The sequence below is a fragment of the Uloborus diversus genome, chromosome 2 (genome assembly GCF_026930045.1).
Source record: "Uloborus diversus isolate 005 chromosome 2, Udiv.v.3.1, whole genome shotgun sequence".
Classification (NCBI taxonomy): domain Eukaryota; kingdom Metazoa; phylum Arthropoda; class Arachnida; order Araneae; family Uloboridae; genus Uloborus; species Uloborus diversus.
Genome location: NC_072732.1, coordinates 203,369,014 through 203,391,909, shown reverse-complemented (window position 1 = coordinate 203,391,909; position 22,896 = coordinate 203,369,014). Strand labels below are relative to the sequence as shown.

Sequence of the window (22,896 nt, the reverse complement as noted above, 5' to 3'; positions counted from 1 at the left end):
AAAGGTGCATTTAACTTTTATAATATTACATCTTTGAAGTTCTTCAATTGAAATTAAATATGTTTTTCATGAACATACAATGTGTTGCAAATTACAGTGCTGGTAAATAAAATTGCATCACCCTCGCATTTTCACAACAATGGGATTATGTGAGAAGTTTTTCCGACCGATTAACGATGAATGTATGTGAAATTCTGCAAAACTTATGAGATAAACATTTAACAGCAGGAATACGATAATTGTTTACGTAGATCGGGGCTGTTTCCGGGCAAAGGCAAACTGTTGACCCAATGCTCATTTTTTCATTTCTGAACCTGCGTGTGAGTTTGGAGAAAAAAAATTACTTAACCCCATGTCAATTTAAGTCTAATGGCGATGAAGGTTTTTAAATTGTCACTTACCAGTTTTGCCCTGTAGCACGGAGCAGAATCATCCTGGAAAATGACGTTTGGAACTGGTGATCCCGGATAGTAGGAAGCAATTTCTCCTCCAAAATGCCAATATACACTTGAGCGTTTACTGTTCCTTGCACAAAGTGAGGGCGGAATACATTCAGATCAGAAATACATCCCCAAATTTTCTGGGATACGGGATGCTTAACTGTGTGTTGAATGAAGTCGGGATGATATTCCTCTCCTTGATCCGCGGGCGATGCATTTTTTTTTACCACCACTGTAGACATTTGAATCGCTGATTTTTTTTTCAGTTGAATAATTTACAACAAACATTTACAGCTCTTTCAAAACTAGTGTAGTTTGTAGCACCAGATGTTTATTTGAAAGTATATTTGAGTCATGATCAGTTACAGTAATCAATTATAAAACAAAACAAATAACATGCGTACATAAAAATACAAATGACTAGATAACCATTTCGTAAACAGAGAGCATTAAAAGTGAATGATAGAATATATTAATGCACAGGTTGCTTTCATAATTTAAAAATATTACAGTACAAAAAATGCTGTGGAACCTTGCTTTTCCAAACTCACAGGATTGAAATACGTGGATAATAGGAAACGAAATCGGTAAAAATTCAAATTTGCTAGTGTATAGAAATGCGTAAATGCCAATGGCTACCCAGATGAAAACGTCTAAGTATGTATTAGTATGTTGGTAAAGGAAAAATTCAGCAATTACATTTACTTGCACAATGATTTTAGATCATCAATTTATAATATGCAATATTGTGAAGTAATACAGATCAATAGCAACTCTTTTATATTGACTCATTGAAAAAAACATAGCAGATACGGATAATTTTCTGTTCTACTGTGATACATTTTAATTAATGGCCTTAAGATTGCCAACTGCAATGTAACATGGTAGAATGTTAAATTAATAAAATGTAATGTAATACAGTAGTGGAAATAAATTAGGATTTTCCTTTCTATTAAGAGAAAAATAATAATGAATCAATTTTATCATTGAATTTTCCCGGTAACCCTGATGCTTCAAAATTTCTATTTGGTTCCAATCCCAATGATTTCAAGGAAGCAAATTTCCACTGTAATTTATTGTATTGTGCGTTCTCAACGAAATGGCACTTCGCTCAGCCTTCTCAAACGCAGTTTTCATTTTAGCGTGGAGGTGATTGGTAAACTCGCTCACGTGGTTGTAAATGAGACAACTACAACTTTGGCGAGCGATAGCTCAATTAAATGTGCGAAAAAGACCTCGTGTCCTGTAGGTCACTTGTTTCTCTTATCTGCTGTAACTTTCCTTATTCCTAAATCCTAAATTATAAAAACTGCTGCTTTTTCAGCAAAATGCTACGACCATAAGCCTTCTTTCGAAAAGAGCGAAATAGAATTGTCGTATACCACGTGATGAAGGTGGAGCCAAGTGCCTTCTCCTGGTAAACGAACAATAGCAACAATTTAATACTTTTTAACCTCAAAAAGTTCTCTGATGCAACACCAAACACCCAAGAACTGCTTTAAAAAAGAAATTGTATATTAAGTCATGACAAAGCTACATTTCAAAACAGAGGCATATTTCATAAATTGAATGAAAATGTTGTATACTGGATCGCCTGAAGAAATGATGGCGCCATCGGAAAATATCTTTTTGCTTCTACCCTAGGAGTCAAGTTTTTACTCAACTTAGACAAAGTCAAAAATTTCACATATTCATCGTCATCAAATGAATTCAAACATATTATGAAATGTTGAAGAGTATACATTGAATCATCGAAGACATATTCAAGGCAATCTTTACAAGATACACATTTATCATACAATATTTGTAAAGTATGTTACGAATATTTTACCAATATTTTTCGTAACGAGTAAGTATTACGTGTAAATTTTGATTTTTTTCTTCGGCAAGTTGTATATGAAAAGCACCACAGTAGACATAAAAAGAAAAAAATATTAAAAAAGTAGTCACTGTATCGCACAACTGTGTCGTTTTTGTTCGATTATGTTCCTGACTCTCGGCAATGTCGGTTGAGCAGGCAGGGATTTTCGCCTGCGCTCGACAGCAGGTCCCAAAGCATAACAAATATGAGCCTGTGCAAGAACAGTCTTGAAGATCTGAAGAATATTGTGGTTGTCTTTGGCTGAAGCTTCGACGAATCCGTTTTCCCAATCGATCGTCACTACAGATTCCGCGATCTCCTTTCGAACAGTTCGTTTATCTTCGAGGTCGCTCTTGTTCCCGACTACCACAATCGGAACACTATCCTCTTTGAGTCGCAATTCCAAGATCAGTTCTCTCAAAGTTGACACGTATCGGAACGATTCTGTGTCGTCGACGGAATACACGAGGATGAAGGCGTCCGCTGTCTTGATGGCCAGCCTCCGCATTGCTGGAAACTCATAAGATCCACTAGTGTCCAAGATGTTCAAGGTCAAAGAAGAACCTCCGATGTCGTACACGCTGCAGTGCATTTCTTCCACTGTGGGCACGTGGTTCAAAGGGAAGGCATCGTACAGAAATTGCTGGACGATGGACGTTTTCCCGACACCTGCTGCGCCCATGATCACAACACGCGGGTTGTCGGTGACTTTCAGGCTCTTCGCCATCTGTTCCGTGTCCATCACTGACTCTGTACACACGCTGGGCATCGTGAATGAGTTTATGACTAGAACGTATAAATATTTATATCCACTTTTAGTGGACGATATCAAGATGGTAATATGTTCTGGATGGGAAAGGATCTACCTATTTTCCTGTAAAGTTACATAATCCTAAGTCCAATAAAGTGATGGGACAGAGGTCTCTCTGGCTTGCAAATATCCTTGCAGATTGGGTTTTCAATTTCAATTTCGAACCTGAAAAGAAAATTAGAACAAATTAAAAACATGTTTCAGTTATAAAGCATAAAATGTCAGATACATATTTACAAGTACATTTTAACACAATGGAGGAGGTTTTTGTATGTTAACCACTTGACATAGAATAACGTTTCGGAGATGTCAGAGTCTGTACTGGCACGTGATATGAATTCAACCACCAAAATGTCATTCTACAATGTGACATGAGCAGGGGTAACCACCCCTAAGAGCAAGGGCGCACCTTCCTTTGCGAAGACCACCCATAAAAAGAGAAAAATACCCCTCAAAACACCTCCCTAAAAATTTCAATGGCGCAGTCCGCGCCATGACCCCCCCCCCCCCCACAGGTGAGCACACCTGGCTTGAGCTGAAAAACTTCTCAGAAACAACATGATCTACAATGTCACATGAAATGAATCATGCAACCAGACTTTTGAATTTATCGTAAAAGTAAGTGATTTTATTTGTACGTTAAGGGTATAGTGACGTTTTCAAAACAAATAGTTTTGGCTTGGACGTTGTCTAAACATTTCTTTAAAACTATATTTCCTTTTTTTTCACGCTCTTCACATATTTTGAAACGAGCTAAAGTGTGCATTACATGACTTCCTTTTACTCCAACTTAATGTCTTTCCCCATTATTGGCATTTTTAATGTGATTCAATAGTTTACTCTCTAAATATCACCAACAGTGGCCAAATTGAAACCAGATTAAAAAAAAAAAAAAAAAAAAAAAAAACCGCCAAGCTTGTCACCAAATCGAAGACAAAACTTGGCGACCAAAATACTGGCGATATATCGCTAGTAAGTAATCGCCTTGAAGTGTCCGCCAAATTATAACACCACTTGAGTTTACATCGAATTAACAATGATTTCCCCCCAAAAAGGGGCAAAAGACCCCTTTAGAAACACCCGAATGCAACCGAAAAGGGACGTGCACAACTAGACCCCACTAGGAGTCTACGTACGAAATTTCAACTTTCTAGGACTTATCGTTCTTGAGTTATGTGACATACGTATGCACATACGCACATACATACAAACATACGTACATACAGACGTCACGAGAAAATTCGTTGTAATTAACTCAGGAATCGTCATTACGAATATTTCGCGTGTCTATACGTTCTTAGGCACTTATCCACGTGTGATCGAGTGGAAAAAAAACCTCAATATTCATATGGGGGGGGGGGGGGAGTAAAATGGAAATTAAGGTCGATTTTTTCGCGAATACAATACTTCCTTTTTTGTAAAAGGAAGTAAAAACGCTCGAATTAAAACTTAAATTGAACTAAGCAGTAAGTTACCGCCTTTAAGCCAAGGTTGAGGCAGAACTGCATGCAATATACAGACAGCGCTAGTGAGATTAATTTACTTAATGTGCCAGTTTGTTGGTACATTCAGCTGCCTCCATCTCGGTTATTAACTATTCCAGACTGATGAGTCCATAAGAAGGACGAAACTGTTGTCTCTGGATGTGATAACTAGTCTTTTGGTACATTGCATGTAGTTCTGCCTTAGCCCTTACTGCTTAATGTGTAATTGCTTTTTATATTGAAATATTGACTGCGTCTGCAATTCGTTTTTCATAAATTCTAGGTGGTCGGTACAAATACATCAAGAAAACAATTCAAATTCGTCAAAACTCTTTCGATAAAAATTTAAGCGAATTTTATTTAATCTAAAATATCGCCCCTAACCGAAACTTGAAATAGTTCCAATGTTTTTAATTTTCTACTATTGATTTCCCACCTCATAAGTACCTAATATCAAGTGTGACCATCACTTAATATTTCAAAATTTATTCAGCAAAGTTTAAAGTTTATTTAAAATTCTCACTTATCACATTTGACATTTATAAACAAAGATCTCGCTTTCGTGTTTTCTTTAAATCTTAAGAGTGCCACGTGCGAGCGCTTAACAAGTGCGGCGAGACATTTAAGCTTATTTTGAGATTGAATTTGTGAGCTTGACCTTGGAAAGTAGGAAAGAGGAATGGTTTTAATTTCCGTTAGGAGCTTAAGATAAGTGAAATCGATTTGTTTTCATTTAAAGTTGCTTCAATGTGAGTATTTTTTTTTTTACTCGAACTCCACTGAGTTTAGACAATTTGTGTCAATTGTGATGTCGGAAAGTGATTTTGATTTTTTTAAGTTGTTTATTGTAGGGAAATGGAATTTCAAAATTAATATGACCGAAAAAGAATGTGATTTTTCATTTCTAATTCATTAAGAGTTTTTAAATATATTTATGTATTTATGTGTATGTGTGTTTACATACAGAAAAAGAAAAATTGGTTTGATCCATACATTCATCATGTTATACAGTGCAAAATATATATTTAAAAAAAAAAATGAGTTTATATGCAGAAGTACAGCAAAAATTTTCTTGAACACTTATTAAATAATGTCTTGGAGATTGGGTAATGAAGAGGCAAATGAAGAAAAAAATAATGCACATTTGTGCTTTGAGAAATCAAAACAATTAGATAAAAGTGCAAAGCAATGCAAAATCAAAATGTTCTTAAATAAGCTAGAACAGTATTAAATGGTACATGTACACACAAATTAGGTTATCCCATTGACTTAACTTTAAACAAAGACTTAAAAAAAAAGTATTTGTAAACGTTAAGGCAGGTGTTCCCACCTGTAGGGTGTGAGGGGGGGGGGGATCATGGCGCAGGGACTGCGCCATTGAAATTTTTAGGAAGGTTGTTTTGAAAGGTATTTTTTTTAATATTTAGGGGGTGGGTGCTCTTGCTCTTGGGGGGGAGTTGGGGCTGGTTAAGAGCTTCTGAAAGCTATTAACGCTACATTATAATTATTGTTTCTGGTTAAGTTTGGATCAAAGAAAAATTATTTTGGAGACTATCCATTTAAATTTTTAATTTAACGTATAGCAGGGGTGCCCATCCCTTTCAGAAGACTTCTTGTGGATATTTTTCGTTTTCTGGTGAGTTTCGTTCTTGAAGTGACGGGGCTCTGCTATGTTTGGGTAGGTTTGTACTATCGCGAGATAGGCACCTCTTCTTATAGCTCTACGCTTTTTTTATGAGGGGCGGGGGACAAGGGTTCAGAATTCCTCCTCCATTTAATTATTGATGCAATACACTTCCTTCAGCCTCAGAAAAGTGTTCATTTATCAGAGATAGTTAAATATTTTATTACTGGAAAATCGCCCGTCATGATATGATGGGGGAAAATTGCTTCTACATTTGAACGAAGCAGTTGCCTGTTTGATGATATTTTTGATAATTGAAATTTTAACCCAATTCTAGTGGAGGAACCCTAAACTCATCCCCTTGACATCATCATTCCCCTGAAATGACACAGTCTTACCAGTAAAACAGTTAAGTGACCGGATCGAGTTCAGCCTTGTCACAACAAAACCTTTCCCTGCATGTCGAACGTTACCAATAAATATTATCGAATTATCATGCCGTGGCGCGAGTTTCATTGTTGATGACGTCAGGAGCGTTACTCGATCCTTGGCTATTATATATATATGAGGATGGATCTGAATATTAGTTGAACACATGGTGGGAAATTGTTTACCCCTGTTTCATAAAAGAGTTAGAGCTATTGGAAAATTGCTAATATGGAAGGTCATTACAGAAGTCATTATTAATATATGTAACTGTAACTTCCTCTTGCATTTATATTGTACCGCCATTAGGACTTTGAATAAGAATCCTATAAAAATGACGTCAACTTAGTTTCCAATATTTATTTGTTTTCGTCTAACTCTGTCTTATGACGAATAAATTTTATGATCCAGTTGAGCAAACGTTTTTCGAAGAAATGAATTGTACGCTAAGAACCGCATTTATGTACGTAGTAAAAAAGAAACAGTGAGTACACTCAAAACATTTCTACTAAGTTCGTCAATCCCGCAGACAGTGAGCAAACGAGCTAAAATGAGTGAATCACATGTAAGAAACTCAACGTTGCATGCTGAAGTTCATTGCTTCGGAAACCTGAAGGGACGCCATCGGTTTTTAAAATGCATCTCTAATTATTTGCTTTGAATGTTAAGGCTCGAAAAAAAAAAGCGAGAATTGTGATAATTTGCATAAAAAATTCAATTTTAGCAGTCTAAGAACTGTTGACTGCAATTAAAGTAGTCTCGTCAAGTGAAAAGAAAGATAAGCCGACGGTAAAATTTTACCAAAAATCGTCTGCGCGACGGAAAACAAATTCTTTCTCAGTAAAAATGTGTGGTGGCGCTGCAAGCTGTGGAGTTTGCTTTTATTCTTTAGTCGTTGAAACTAGATTTTTTTAGCAAGAAGTATGTTTATAATTGGAGAGAGTATTGATAAAAATAAATAAGTAAATTCAGGGTAACTACGATTTAAAAAAAAGGGGACATTTAACAATCGCAAACATTTGGACGTAAATTATTTGTATCTGTAAGTAGTTGTAAACTTAAGAATAGTGAGTTTGTTTTGAAGCAGTGACACTGCTGATGATATAATTTATATTTATTAAATGGATATTAGATTTTATAATTTTGTTACTTACATTTACAGCTGTTATATCTGCTTTACACATGACTTTGACTAATCATAGGTAAAAACTTACTCGATGTCAGTTCTCAAGTGAATTTCACTTGAGAACTGACATCGAGTGGTCTGAATCTCTGCTTCGACCACTTTCTACGACTTCGCTGAAACCACTTACCTCGCAAGATTCCATTGATATATACTGAGTAAGTATTACAAATTTATCACGCTAACTAGTGATTTTATTTAAATACTTTGCAATGTGCGGAAGAAATGCAAATTGTAAACCAATCAAAACTATATATTAATATACAAATTTTTAACAACAGCATCAAACTTTAAAAATATAATCAACAACTTCAACAAAGCATGAAATTGGTCATTATCTTTTCCTTTTTTACCTTAAATTATTTATTTGTTCATTAACATCACACTTTAATTTTTATGTTGAAAAAAAAATAATTTGAACTTTGACATCTTGAATTCAAATTATGTTTTTCGCAATCACGAGTGTGTGTGTATATAGGCGTGCGTTTTTGTGTGTGCGTGGGGGGATATGTTTGTTTGTGTGTGGGGGGTATGTGTATGTGTGTGTAGGCATGTGTGTTTGGGTGTGTGGGGGGAGTTGTGTGGTTGTGTGTGTGTGTAGTTGTATGTTTGTGTCGGGGGGGGGGGGGTATGTTTATGTGTTGGTAGTTGTGTGTATGTGTTTGTTACTGTGCGTGTATGTGTGTGTGCGTGTATGTATGTGCGTGTATGTGCGTATGTGTGTGTAGGTGTGTATGTAGGTGTGTATGTATGCGTATATGTATGTATATGCGTATGTGTACAGGATATGGACGCAACCTGGAGACGGGTTTCGCTAGAGGAGCAGCATCGTGAGGCGGCCGGTCAACGGCGGTCCTGCAGAGGGAGGCCGGGGGGGGGAATGGAATAAAATCATAGGACATCAAAACAGTCAAGTAAGAACAATAAGCAATCGTGATTGCTCAAAAAAATACACAAGGGAGGTTTTGCCAAAAAATTTTGAATTCTTTTTTCTAAATAATCCTCTAAAGCAACATGCGATTGATAAAGTAAATATTAGTTTCTTTATAATCACACACGTATAATGTCAATATTTTACTCATTGTTTAGTTTAGTATCAGTACCAACTGCAACTGTTTTGACTATCGGAAACTCAATTCTTTATGTGTTTTAAAAACCTGTTCATTTCAGACTAATTTTTTAAATAATGTTTTGTTGTGAAGAAGTTGTTCTATGGTGTGATGAATTTGTTTTATAACACAGATGTATTGCATTTTCTTCTATTTACTTTACTCCCATACAGTATCATGGTCTGGTATAGCTTGGCCACGAAAAGAAGGTGGATGACCTTGAAGCAAAAACATCATTTGTATCATTTGATATAGGTTTTTTGGTATTATATTGGAATAGATAGGATTAAAGAGACCGTACCTCTTACTATTCGGTACTTGCTAGCAGATGCTAAGTATTACGAATGGTACAAATGATTTGTTTTGCTTCAAAGTCATCGCGGTCTATCCGTGGTCAAACTGTACGTTACATAAAGTTTGCAAATTTATTAGCACGCTTTAAAATGTATTTTTTTTTTTTCGTTTACGATTACTTATGGTGGTACTTTGTGTGTCTCATATTACGTGTTGTCTTTTTTCGTGATACTTTCATGTTGTAAATAAATGATCCAAAAGGAAAAAATGGAAAGGATTGAAAATACAACGTATTTTCAAAATACTAGGTAGGGGAATGTGGGGCAAAGTGAAGTGGTGAAATATTTACTCTCCTTTTCGCGCCACCTATTTGGTAATATTTTAACTATATAGTAGTACATAATATATGCTAGTCAGTAAAAAATACCCATAGAAGATTAAAGCATATGGTAATACAGGCAATTTTCAAAAATTGACACTCATTTTGTAATACTATTTTGTTGCAAGTTAAAAAATATTTTTGTAATTAAAAAATGATAAAAATCCTTGTTTTTAACATTTTAAATATTTGTTGAGACCTCCTAATTCGCAACTTCCGAGCTCGAATACACTACCTTGCGGTGATTAACATTACCGCCGAAAAAGGTAAAACATTCCATTCCACGTGTTTTCTTTGGGATAAATTACAGGCTTCGGATAGTTTATGGTGTAATGTAATTTCAGAAGAATAGAAAAGAAAATTTCCCACAAAAACGACGAAAAATTACTATCATTCACGAAGCATCAAAGCTAGTTATAAGTTACGGCATTTGTTTGTTTTACCTTTTTCGCCCGCCATTTTACTGTGGCTGCAGCGCCCCCTATAGTTTATTGGAGTTGCTCTGTGAAATATTTATTTAGTTTAAATTAAGCTCATTTGTATTTTAAATATTTTCGACAATCAGTCAAGTATATGGAGGGCAAAATGGATGGGGTAGAGTAATATAGTTTATTTTACTTACTCGCTCATCTATTTACAAAACCACTTACGTATTCATTTATAAATTCATTCATTTACATTCCTCCATTTAGTAATTCACTATTTTATTCATTCATTCACTTATTTTCTTATTCATTCACTTTTTTACTAGTTCATTTATTTTTCTTCATACATTAATTAATTCACTAGTTTAATTTTCAGTTTATTGTTTCAGTTAATTTTTATTTACTCATTAAACTTTTTATTTACTTATTTATTTGATCAAAAATATTTTCTATAATTGAATAGAAAATATTTCATTAGAAAAATCTTTCATTTTTCACTTTGCCCCATGGGTAAAAAGAAGTGAAAATTTTCCACTTTTTTTTTGAAGACGTAAATTTACTGTCAAAAATAAAATATATTGTTTCAATAACAGTTTTATTATAAAATATAATGTTCTTTCTTTCTGTACTGTAATTTTCAAAATAAATTTCCAAATTTTTCATTTTGAAAAAGCTTAGTCATCTTAACAATTACACTTTGCTCCATATTCCCCTACTTTAAATTTTTTTGAGGATTTTCTTTTTTGCCTCAAAGAACAGTAATGGCATTTCGACTTTATTTTTTGTTGACCTATAATTTCTTTATAATTTGTTATCTTTACTAATAATAAAGCTGAAAGTCTGTCTGAATCCCTGTCTGTCTGTCTGGACGTCTGTGACGCTCACAGCGCTTAAACCGTTCAGCCGATTTTCATGAAATTTGGCACAAAGTTAGTTTGTAGTATGGGGGTGTGCAACTCGAAGCGATTTTTTGAAAATTCGATTTTGTTATTTTTTTATTCCAATTTTATGAAAATTTTTCCGAGCAAATTATCACGACGTGGAAGAGTAAATTACGAAATTATCATATCGTGGAATCGTAACATTGGCGAGCAATTGAACATAGCAAATTGACGAGAAATTCGTCATCCATTATTTGTAAATATAGAGGCGAAGTAAATGACCTTTTAATTCTCAACTACGGGCAAAGCCGTGCGGGTACCACTAGTTTATACATATTTCTACTACTTTTTGTAAGTTGTCTGGAGTAAAAAATACGAATGTTAATTTTTGTTTCAAAAATGAATCTTCTAAAAATCATTTCAGTGTAAATTACACTTTATTTGGGTGCTAGATTTTATAATTATTTTTTATTGTGTTTTCAAATCGGCACCCCCCCCCCCCCCGAAAAAAACGTTTTGCGTACTCTACAAGATTTTAACTTACTACAAATTGACATAAAATCATTCAACTCATAGCCATCAGTTTACTTTTATTTTATTATTTTCCTTTTCTGAAAAAGCACATTTTTATTTTCCTTGTTTGTAATTTCTGATGCATTGTGCCTGTCTATTGTAAAAAATAGCGAATTAAAGTGGAGAGACCCGGCTAGTATAAATCTTTCACCATTCATGGTTCAGTGACTCAACCTCAAACCTCTCACTTCCTTCTTCGTACATAAGATAGTTTGTGAATGGCTCTAAATAAATGTAAACCAAATCACCAATTCATTAAAACACATAATCTGGCCTGCATTTGCTATCGCAACTAAAGTAATCGAAAGTATTCAATTTCTGAAAAGCATTTTTTGTTCATTAAGTCGCTGAAATATCTTTGTTTCTTTTATTCAGATAGTTGTACTTAATGAGGTTTTTAACCCGAGCCATGAAATGAAAAAAAAAGAAGACATTTATGCTGGTCAGACGTCTCAGGCTAAAAAAAAAAAAAAAAAAAAGGCGCGTGAACGTAACGTAAATGCTACAAAATACGAGGAAGGCTTAACAAAAAGGATTAACTTTTTTTTTCTTTGAAATATTTTTATAATAAACTAGAAATCAAATTAGCTTTTCTGAATTAGTTAGATCAGATTATTTTTTTCTACAGATACCCCCCTTATGCTTCTCGGAAAAAATATTCCTCTGCTATTTAAGGAGTCTGTGTCATTCTTGGACTTAATTCATATTATGCATTGCTCGAACTTCGTGTGTGGTTACTTTTTTCAACAAGTTAAAGAATAATAGTAAAAATCATTTACAATTTTATGTCAGTTCAAATTATGTTTTTCACTATCACGAATTGTGATAAGACCCGACTTGTTAGATTTCTTGTTCCTACAAATGGAAATGGCCAAGAAATTTGCACCCGTCTTATTATGACTGATGGTTTTCTAGAATTGGTAATACGAGCTATATCCATAAAAAAAATGGTAATTTAGATGCGGGATTAAAGATAAAGATTTTATGGTCGATACCCACCAGTGCACTTATTATAAAGATTATTTTCAGCGCATAACGTTATGTATGTTTATTTCCTATCAATCTTAAATGACGGGAATTAGTAATCTGGAAAGTTAATTTCACTGCTTAAGTTCATCTGCATAGGCGTTTTTTTCCAAAAAAAAAAAGAAAAAAGTTAATATTAATTTGAATTTTTCGCATCTTGAATTCAAATTATGTTTTTCGCAATCACGAGCGTGTGTGTGTTTGTGTAGGCGCATGTGTGTGTTTGTATGTATGCGTGTATGTGTATGTATGTGCTCGTGTGTGTGCGAGTATGTGGGCGTGTGTGTATGCATGTGGGCGTGTGTGTATGTATGTAGGCGTGTGTGTATGTATGTAGGCGTGTGTGTATGTATGTAGGCGTGTGTTTATGTATGTAGGCGTGTGTTTATGTATGTAGGCGTGTGTTTATGTATGTAGGCGTGTGTGTGTATGTAGGCGTGTGTGTGTATGTAGGCGTGTGTGTGTATGTAGGCGTTTGTGTGTAGGGTATGGACGTAACCTGGATACGGTGCTCGCTAGAGAAGCAGCATCCGGAGGGGCCGGTCGACGGTGGTGCTGCAGAGGGAGGCGGGGGAAAAAATCAAAGACATCATTCAACAGTCAAATCATTTAAATTAGCAATCGTGATTGTTCAAAAAAAAAAAAAAAAATCTTTTAATGTAAAGTTTGCACCATTGTGTTTTTAGCATTTCAATTCCGAAATATTGCCAGGAGCGGATGATTGCCGAGGAAGATCGCCCTCATTCCCCTCTCTTTTATCCACGCTTGACCAAAATTGATGTTCTCTCAAGAGTAGGTTGTTTTCATCAAATACAAATTGTGAGTTCTTTGGTACAAGGAAATAATAAATAAACAAATGAGTGTATGAATAAAATTAATTGAATAAGTGAGTAAAAATAATAAATAAACAGATTTAAAAAAAAGCATCGTTAATAATATCAAATGTCTTGAATTACGTTCAATTCTGCGCAAAATCCTTGTTTTTCCTGCAATATCATGGAAAATCTTTGTATGTTTACATTTTTTTAAAAGTGTATATGTATGCATACATGGAAACTGATTAACATTCAGTGCTACTAAAACAACGAAAGTGCACAAAACAATAATTATTTGTTAATAAATGAGTGCCGCTACACTATTTACAAACTATTATACACTCTCGTTTGTGAAAATTACAACACCACGAAGGACTTACGCGAGTGAGCTGAAAATTGCAGGAAATGTAAAGTAGGGCAAATGATGATAAAAATGATATGCAATGATATGCAAATGATTACAACTGCAGACCGGTAGTGCATGCGTATTCTGAAGCGCCCTCTGAACGGCGGATCGAACCAAATATAAATAGACGGCTGTAGCGAGTAGCGAGGCGTGTATGATTATCGGTGGTTATATGCTAGAGTAAACGTTAACTGAATCGTTACTAAATGAATCTTTACTTGCCTCTTCGACGAAAAAAAGCGAAATTTGAACAAATTTCGGAGTTTGAACGGGGCAGAATCGTCGGCCTTCGTGAAGCTAGATTGTCTTATCGTGCAGTAACCGCTCGTGTGCAGCGTAACAGCAACACAATCATGCGTGTTTGGAATCAGTGAACGGACGAGGGTCGGACAGCTCGGAAATCCGGGAGTGGACCCCAAAATGTGACGTCAGCTGGCGATGACAGATACGTGGTGAAGGTGCGTATGGCGCTGACGAACCGCACAGTTTCTTCTAGACAATTGGCAGCACAGTGCTCAACAGCTACAGGTGTTTCATTGTGTACTTCATCAATTCGGAGACGTCTGCCGCAGCGTGGGCTGCGCGCAAGGATTCCTTTATACAGGATACCTCTCACGCAAAACCATCGCCGCCTGCGGCTGCAATGGGCCAATGTGCATAGGAGCTGGCGTGCTGATTGGCAGCAGGTCGTCTTTTCTGACGAATCTCGCTTCAATTTGTGGCAACATGATGGCCGAATTCCTGTCAGGCGCTATGCCGGTGAACGACACATTCCGGAGTGCATTATCGAACGCCACAGTGGACACACTCGAAGTTATGGTCTGGAATGCCATAGTATATAATGGACGATCACAATTGCTACGAATTGTGGGCAATTTGAACAGTACTCGATACATAAACGAAGTTTTACAGCCCCAAGCTATTCCTTTCCAGCAAGGATTGCCAGGGGCTGTATTCCAGCAGAATATTGCCCGTCCACATGTCGCCAGGACTGTCAAATCCTACCTTGATTTGCAGCAGGTACAACTTTTGCCTTGACCTGTATATTCCCGGATATGTCACCGATTGAACATGTGTGGGAGTTCGTTGGACAGCGTCTCGCTCGTGATTCTCGTCCTGTTGCTTCGACAGACGAACTTTGGTTACGCATACAAACAATGTGGAATAATTTTCCGCAGGCAGATATTCAAACCTCGTTTCACTCCATGCCAAGTCGTGTAGCAGCTCTTATTGCGCCGCGTTGGTGGCCACACAAAATACTAATATCTATCTCTTTTTATTGTTTGTTTGGTTTGAAAATGTAATCATTTATTTGTACCATTACCACTCAACTGTGTATTAAATTTCATTCAACTATGATGCTTTCTAAATGGTGTTGCAATTTTCACAAGCAGGAGTGTAATATCACAATAAATAAAATGAGTTAAAGCAACTTTTATGTCATGACATCTAAACATCTACAAATAAAAAAATAAAATAAACAAACAAAATAATGAACATTAAATTGTTTAAATGTCCGTTTGTGCAAAGAAATACTCCCGAAAGAAGAACAAATTAAATTACATTGAGTCGAGGTAAAATGAATTTTCCTCCAGCAGCTTTATTAAAGAACTGCATTAAATGGATGGATATTTTTTGAGTGGTGTTAGCTTGTTTATGCAAAACTTTCCTTACATTTTTGTTCAAGCATGAATTATTGTACATGAAAGTGAGCTAGCAAAAGTGAAAGCGTGAGCTAGGTTTTTGTTCTCCAGCGAGGTATTTAAAGCAAAAAATTTAACATTGTTCTTTAAAATGTTATTCCTAATTAATTTATGAGTAGTCATAATTGTAATAATAAAAAAGACTTGTTGTAATTATCTGTTTTGTCGGGAACATAAAATTCGCATTCACGTTTGTATGAAACGCTTCCTAATATTTTTTTGCAAACAACTATAAAGGGCATCGTCAACTGGAGTAACTTTGGCCGTTACTCTCCCCCCCCCCCCCCAAAAAAAAGGTAAGAGGTTGTCTTATACTGTGTTAGACATAAGAGAATAATTATCTTCGCATGAAGGGCATCACTGACTTGAATTAATAATGGTAGCAATGTTTGACTTTTTATTTGTTGGACCAATATTAGCCCCCCCCCCCCAAACGCCGAAGTAACCGCAGTTGAAAGTACTTTCAGGTATGACGGTTTATAATAAGCGGAAACGGTATCCCCAACTTTTCGCCTACTCGAAATCCACACCCCCATCTGCTTTTTAGTTTCAACCTTACTTTATGATTTATTTAGGGGGGGGGGTGGAGGAAGTTTTAATTGTCAACAAAAAAAAAGTTTAAACTACGAAAACGTGAGATAAAGTAATAACTTTATTTAAGATCTCGTGATTTTTATCAAATATTTAACAGAAAATTGAGATTCTGTAGTAATTAATCATATTTTTCAATTTCACGGTTCCTTTTATACATCTATTAATCTATTTAAAAAAAAAACATTCGTATTAAAGCATTGTGTCATCTACCGGAAAAAAATAAAGTCATTTTTTAACAGGAAGCCTATTTCTTTATGTTTGGTAGAATAATATTAAACAATTCTCTCTATTTTACATGAAGTTCAAGTTTTAAGAAATTTCCCAGCAACAAACTAAAAAAAACCCAGGTCTTAGATTGTATTTGATTTAATATATATATATATATATATATATATATATATATATATATATATATATATATATATATAATTTCTGCTGAAATATTTGAAATTCGTTCCCAGAATTATTATTTAAAAATTGTATTTCTTTTAATTGTGTTCAGTAATCGGAAATAATCCACAGTAACTTGAGAACATGTAAAGAGTAACCAAATAAAAAAAAAGTTCTTAGAAGTTCAAAAAGAAATTTATTTCCAAGAAGTGGAACAACAAGATTTTTTAAATTTATCATAAATTCAAGGTTTTGCAGTTAAACAAGAAATGCGTATTTCGATGGAAATGTTTTTTTTTGGTATCGTTAACTTAAAGTTGGTTCCTGTGCAATAGCGGCAATGGGACAAGGAATACACATTTACACACTAAGAAAAAAGAAAAAAAAAAAAAACCTATAACTGCAAAATATAAAACCGTGAATTGAAATGGGTAGAATATTTTGCGAAAATCCCTATATGAAGTAAATTGCGAAGTTAAAGATAATGGTTAAAAGATTAGAGTTATTATAAAAGAAAAGAAATTTCTCTTTTGGTTTGGTGCATTTCAAACCGATGAAATGTCTCATAATTCGTTGAATGAGGTCGTTTCCAATATTAAAAAAAAAAAAAAAATCTGAAAGAACATGCTTAAAACATAGGACCTAACCATTTTTAAAATAATTTGTTTAAGTTTAATATTTAGAAAAAAAAATACTTAAATCGGTGATCTTTTATTGTTTACATTTCTTGCCGATGACATCACAAATCATGAAATGCCATTCGGTGTTGCTATTCACAGTGCAAAGTATTTAATTCGCATCTTTACTCACGTGTATTGGCAACGATATGGTTGATAGCAAGCTTAGAGCCCAATTTTATTTCACTTCTTGATTATCATAACGTAGAAACGCGGTACAAAGATGCGCCAAAGAGCATCATTTGTGACGTCATCAAGACCACGCCTGGTTTGAAAAATTGGACATTTAAAAAAATTAATTAAAAAAAAACTGTTGGGAAAATGAAAGAATTTTCTGAGTCTATGTTATTTTTTGCTTATTCTATCAATTTCAGTGTCTAAAAGTACTACTTTTGATTGAAGGAAACAACCCCATTATGAATTCTCCAAACTATTATAGGCACATTGAATTGGTCATTCATGCTATAGCAGTGGATCCATATATCATGAGTCTAGCAAATCAATATTCCATGAATTCGCTTCAGTAAAAATTACAAAGATGCATTTATAAAACTTAAATATTGCCAGAATAAAATTTCGTCCTAAAAGCAAAGATAAGAGCTAGCTCCAATTCAGCTTGAGGGAGATAGAGAAGCTACATTTCTTTCAAACTAAAGCAGGTGATAAAAATTGGATTATATTGCTTTTTATGAGACTTTTAGTAGAAAGAAAACGGATTTTCGGCAGCTGAAGCTTTCCACTTTCTCTATGCTTATTTTGGGATTTCTTTTTTTCTTATACCAGTTTGGGGAAAAAAATAATATTTTAACTATGTTATTAAACATATAACCGGAAAATAGCTTTCTCTAAAGATAAAGGCATGTAATTAAAGACTTTTTTTTTAAATTTTTGCTCGCAATATTTTGTAGTAATCAAAAAAAAAAAAAATTTTTTTCTTTTTTTTTGCGCTGCAGTGCATGTTATTAACATTTCAAATACTAATTGAGACCTAGCGGTGCTCAGAACAATACTTATTTCTTTAATATCTGTACCTCAGAGCCAGACTGACGTAAGTTTCGTTTTCTGTTTATTAGTGCATTGTATGTAGAATCCTATAAAGCATCGAGCTATGGGAACGCAATTCTAAAAAAAAAAAAAACATCCTTTGTAATTATTTACCAGTGTTAAAAGAGCGCGAGCGCGTTCCATCTTTTGCATACGCCACACTAACATTTTTCTTCTCTCCTCTAAAGTAACGAATGTGTGACTTACGATGCATTCATTGGCTCTGAGGTACAGATATTTTTGCATGTTTTGATTTGCAATACTTAGCAACATTTGTACTTGCGTGCAGGGCTAAAAATGCTTATTAAATCTTTCACTTATTTAATCATTTGCACATTAATTACATCATCCATTTATTTATACTCTCTAATTTATTCAATTATTGTTGTTTTATATCATATATTTAGTCATTACGTTTTTTAAAAAAATATTTACACATTTATTTACTATTTTATTAATTTGTTCATTTGAAGAAACTACTTTTTAATAATCAAATAGAAAGTATCTCATTAGCAAAATATTTTATTTTTTAAAGAAGTAACACATCCAAGAATAGCCATGCAATGACATAGTTCAACACTGATTTTGCATCTCAATAAAAACTTAACTAATATTGAAGCTTAAAGTCTGGATGTCTGGATCTCTGATGTGCACAGCGCCTAGACCGTTCAGCCGATTTTCATGAAATTTGGCACAGAATTAGTTTATAGCATGGGAGTGTGCACATCGAAGCGATTTTTTGAAAATTCGATTTTTTTCTTTTTCTATTCCAATTTTAAGAACTTTGCACCGAGCAAATTATCACAACGTGGGCGAGTAAATTACCAAATTATCATAACGTGGAACCGCAACATGATGGGCAAGCATAGCAACTTGGCGAGGACATAGCGAATTAGTGAGAAATTCATCATCCATTATTTGTAAATAATTAGAAAGTTAAAAGGTCATTTGGTGAACCAAATGACCTTTTAACTTTCTACTACGGGCAAAGCCGTGCGGGTACCACTAGTAGAAAATAACTGAAAAAAATGCTTGCAAAATGTTGTAATATTTCACTTGTTCTGAATCTAATGCTGTTAGTTTCATTTTCGATACTTTTCTGATTTAAAAAAGAAAATTGTGTGGTAATTGAAGCATAAAAAAGCAGGATAATATAATCAATTTACTTATATTTTCGATTACACCAATAAATCTAAAATTGATAAAAACAATGCATTTAAACATTAACTTGCTCAGTTTTGCTTTCGGATAAAAACTGCTCTGAGTTTTGATTTGTTCATTAATCATAAGAAGTTTGATGATACATATGCGTTAATAGTAGTTTCAATTTTTTTAAGTCATTATAAAATTCCAGCCTGAACTATTTATTTTGTCTGTGATAAATTATTTTCGAATTCCATCATAGAAAGCGTGGAGTTAAAAAAAAAGTTGTGTAAGTAATTTAAAAGCATTGAGGGGTTTTTGTGGTAGCATTTTCTATATTGTTGAAACTAGACTTTGTTTTCAAGAAATGTTTCCACTTTTTCACTAAAATACTTAACATACTTGAAAAGTTCTTTATCAACGATTTAAATAATCGGAACTTTCTATTAGTTTAAACTCATTTTATCAAAAAATAGGTTTTTGCTAAGTTTTTTAAAAACTAATAAGTATAATAATAAATTAAAGGATAAAGTGAAACTCTTATGTTAAACACCTTAAATTATTTGTTGTACCTAAATACATTTTAACAGATAAGAGCATTTTCAAAAAATAGAAGTATGACTCAAAATATTTTTTATTTTGAAGCAAGTATCAAACCAAAACATTAATTTAATCAACATTATTTTCAGATCATTATTAAAGTAACTAGAAATGATTATTATACTTGCCGAAAGTCATACTAGTTCTGAAAAAAAAATTCCTATAAAATAATTTCTAACATAATATTTAATCTAAAGCACAACTAGTTTTGAGTTTATTTAGCATTCGAAGCAATTTATTTTATTTGAGAAACTTTCACTTTTTATTTGCTTAATAAGTGAAAACTATTACGCAAATAATAACTAAAAAAAGTGCAATCTTAAAATTTTACCCCTATTTATTTTTTTCAGATAGTATTTTCAAATGCGTGGAATTGAAAAAAAAAGTGTTGTAAATAATTTAGAAGCATTGTTTTATGTTGTTTAAACCAGATTTTCAGTTTTATGGAAATGTCTCCTACTTTTTCACAACAATGCTTAACATACATAAAACAGTTATTTATCAACGATTTGTTACGACATAAGTTCTTTACAAACTAATAAAAATCATTTGACCCATGCGTTAAGTAACTATCTATGTAGCATTGTAAAACGCTAATTAAAAAAACACGTTTGCACAAAAATGAATGACAGGTAAAATAATTTTATGTGCTCACCTCTCTTAAAACAGATTGAAGAAAAGAAAAGATCAAATCACTCTCCAAAGATGCTATCTCCTGACTTATTGAATTTATAACACCGGTCACACAGAGGATCTCGTGACTCGCGTTGACACATGAGAGTTCTACTGTCAACTCTTGGGGAAAGGTGCACTTATTAAATACCTACTCCGACAGTAGTCCCGATTCGCCAATGAGAGCGCGGGAGCCAGGCGGAGGGATACACGGGAGTCCCAGGAGGTGATCTAACAGGTGTAAGATTCTTCCGCGATGACGCAAGAGCTTAGTCAGGGTGCTCTTCCTGCGATCGAACTTTAAAACTTTGGTTCTTGATTCTGAACTATTAATATGCCTTTCAAATGACGTAGATGGTTCAGAATCGTATCAAAAGTTTACTCATTGCTGATGAGTTGATGCAAGTTCGAATAACTTTTACAGTAAATATTACTGAAATAGTTTTTGGATTGGGCTGAACTATTAAATTTTGTTGGTGAGAAAGTTTTAAAAAGTATTTTTGGTCGAGAAGCAATTAAAACAAGAAGTGCCACCCAGAACTAAACGAACCTACTTTCATTCATGTCTACATCGACTTTTTAGCATCTGATCAATATTCACTTAACTAGCTAAGACTGCAAATTATGTTAACCATAGTTTTTTAACATTTAAAACCCCCCTGATTTCTAAGAACAAAATATGCCTCTCTCATCTGATGAAATAGGTGCGCAAAAAATAGATAAACGACACAGACAGTAGTTGCACCTTTTAAACAATGCAACTGACATATTAAAAAATAATAATAATAAGCTTATTCAAATAAATACATTTTATCACAAAAATCGTTTGTAGCTCCTTTGGGTAAAGATCATCAGAATTTATTTTTCTTTATTGCCAAAACTAAAATAATACATAGGTAAATATACTTTAGAAAACAAATAATAAAATGGCTTCTTAAATAAATAGTGTTCATAAAAAAGAGAAAAAATCGCCTGCATGAAATTAATGCTGTTAAAGTTCACTGTAATACAGTTGAGTCAAGTTTTATTAAACCAATGGGGTCATTTCCAAAATTTTAAAAGTATTTTTTTCTGAAAGAGCATGCTTAAAAATATATTAACTGACCATTTTTTAAGTAATTCGACTAAGTTTATTATAAAAAAAAAACTTTAATCGGTGCGCTTTTATTGTTTACGCTTTTGCCGATGACATCACAAATGATGAAATGCCATTTAGTGTTGTCATTTATTGACCAAAATATTTAATTTGCTTCTTTACTCACAAGTATTGGCAACGATATGGTTGATAGCAAGCGTAAAGCGCAATATTTAATTCGCTTCTTGATTATCATAACGTGGAAACGTGGAAGGCAGATGCTCCTAAGTGCATCATTTGTGACGTCATCAAGACCGCGACTTGTTTGAAAAATCGGACATTTAAAAAAAAAAATAATTAAAAAATAACTGTTGGGAAAATGAAGTATTTTCTGGGTCCATGTTTTTTTTTTTTTTTTTTTTGCTTATTCTATCAATTTCAGTAACTAAAAGTAGTACTTTTGACAGAAGGTAACAACCCCCTTCTAATGCTATAAAACCGCAGTTACAAGTAGGAACAGACATTTTTGAACGACGTTTTTCAGTCATTTTTGGGCCCCCTGAAGGAAGTTCTCTGAGGAAGTTCAACGTTCCCGAGTCTTTTGGGTAATCAGGCCCTGCATGAGCTGAGCTCCCGTGAGATCCCATCATAATTAAGCACTGGTTGTAATCGGGGCTGCAGAGTCAGATTTTGATGAAAAATAATTGGGGCTGGTGGATTCCTTAAAACTCAAAGAGTCGGAGTCAGTAATTTTTCTATAATTCCTCGACTCTTTCTAGGTTTCGGAGTCGGACGGATTCTGGTGTTAAAGGAGTCGGAGTTGAATACTTATAATTCTAGGACTCGGAGTCGGAGTTTTTCATTTTTCTTTCGACTCTGCAGCCCTGGCAGTGATACATTGTGCGTGTGGAATATTTATCATTTCAAGAGGCAGTAAATAAGAATTTGTAATGTGACAGTGTTTGTATCATATCTCTGCATTGTAAGACAAAAATCCTAGTGCTAAGTAAAGTAACGACTATTTGGTTTTGTGAATATTAATAGATTATTTTTTACCCTAAATATTCTTGAAATTCATTTTATCGATCTATCTTCATCAATCAAAAAAAAAAAAAAAAAAAAATCTTAATCTTTGACTAAAAAAGCTCCATTTACTTTATTGCGCAAAGGTGCATGAGAGCTAAAGCATTACTTGTTTAAGGGGGTTCGGACATATTTTGAAAAAAATTGTATTAAACCGGTTAAAGTTTTAAAAAATTTT

The 22,896-nt window shown here is 33.9% G+C and overlaps 1 protein-coding gene across 1 annotated transcript; it reads right to left on the bottom strand.

Annotated features, from left to right (window-relative positions):
- Window positions 1-753: 753 nt before the first annotated feature.
- Window positions 754-20,675, bottom strand: LOC129217634 (GTP-binding protein Di-Ras2-like). Its single transcript, XM_054851964.1, has 2 exons — window positions 20,544-20,675; window positions 754-3,277 (listed from the first exon to the last, which is right to left on the bottom strand). The coding sequence occupies exon 2, from the start codon at window positions 3,068-3,070 to the stop codon at window positions 2,387-2,389; it is 684 nt and encodes a 227-aa protein (XP_054707939.1). The 5' UTR covers window positions 3,071-3,277; window positions 20,544-20,675; the 3' UTR covers window positions 754-2,386.
- Window positions 20,676-22,896: the final 2,221 nt, after the last annotated feature.

What these genes read in the sequence shown, in the direction of transcription:
- LOC129217634 (XM_054851964.1), bottom strand. Translation starts at nt 3,070, where the DNA reads ATGCCCAGCGTGTGTACAGAGTCAGTGATGGACACGGAACAGATGGCG.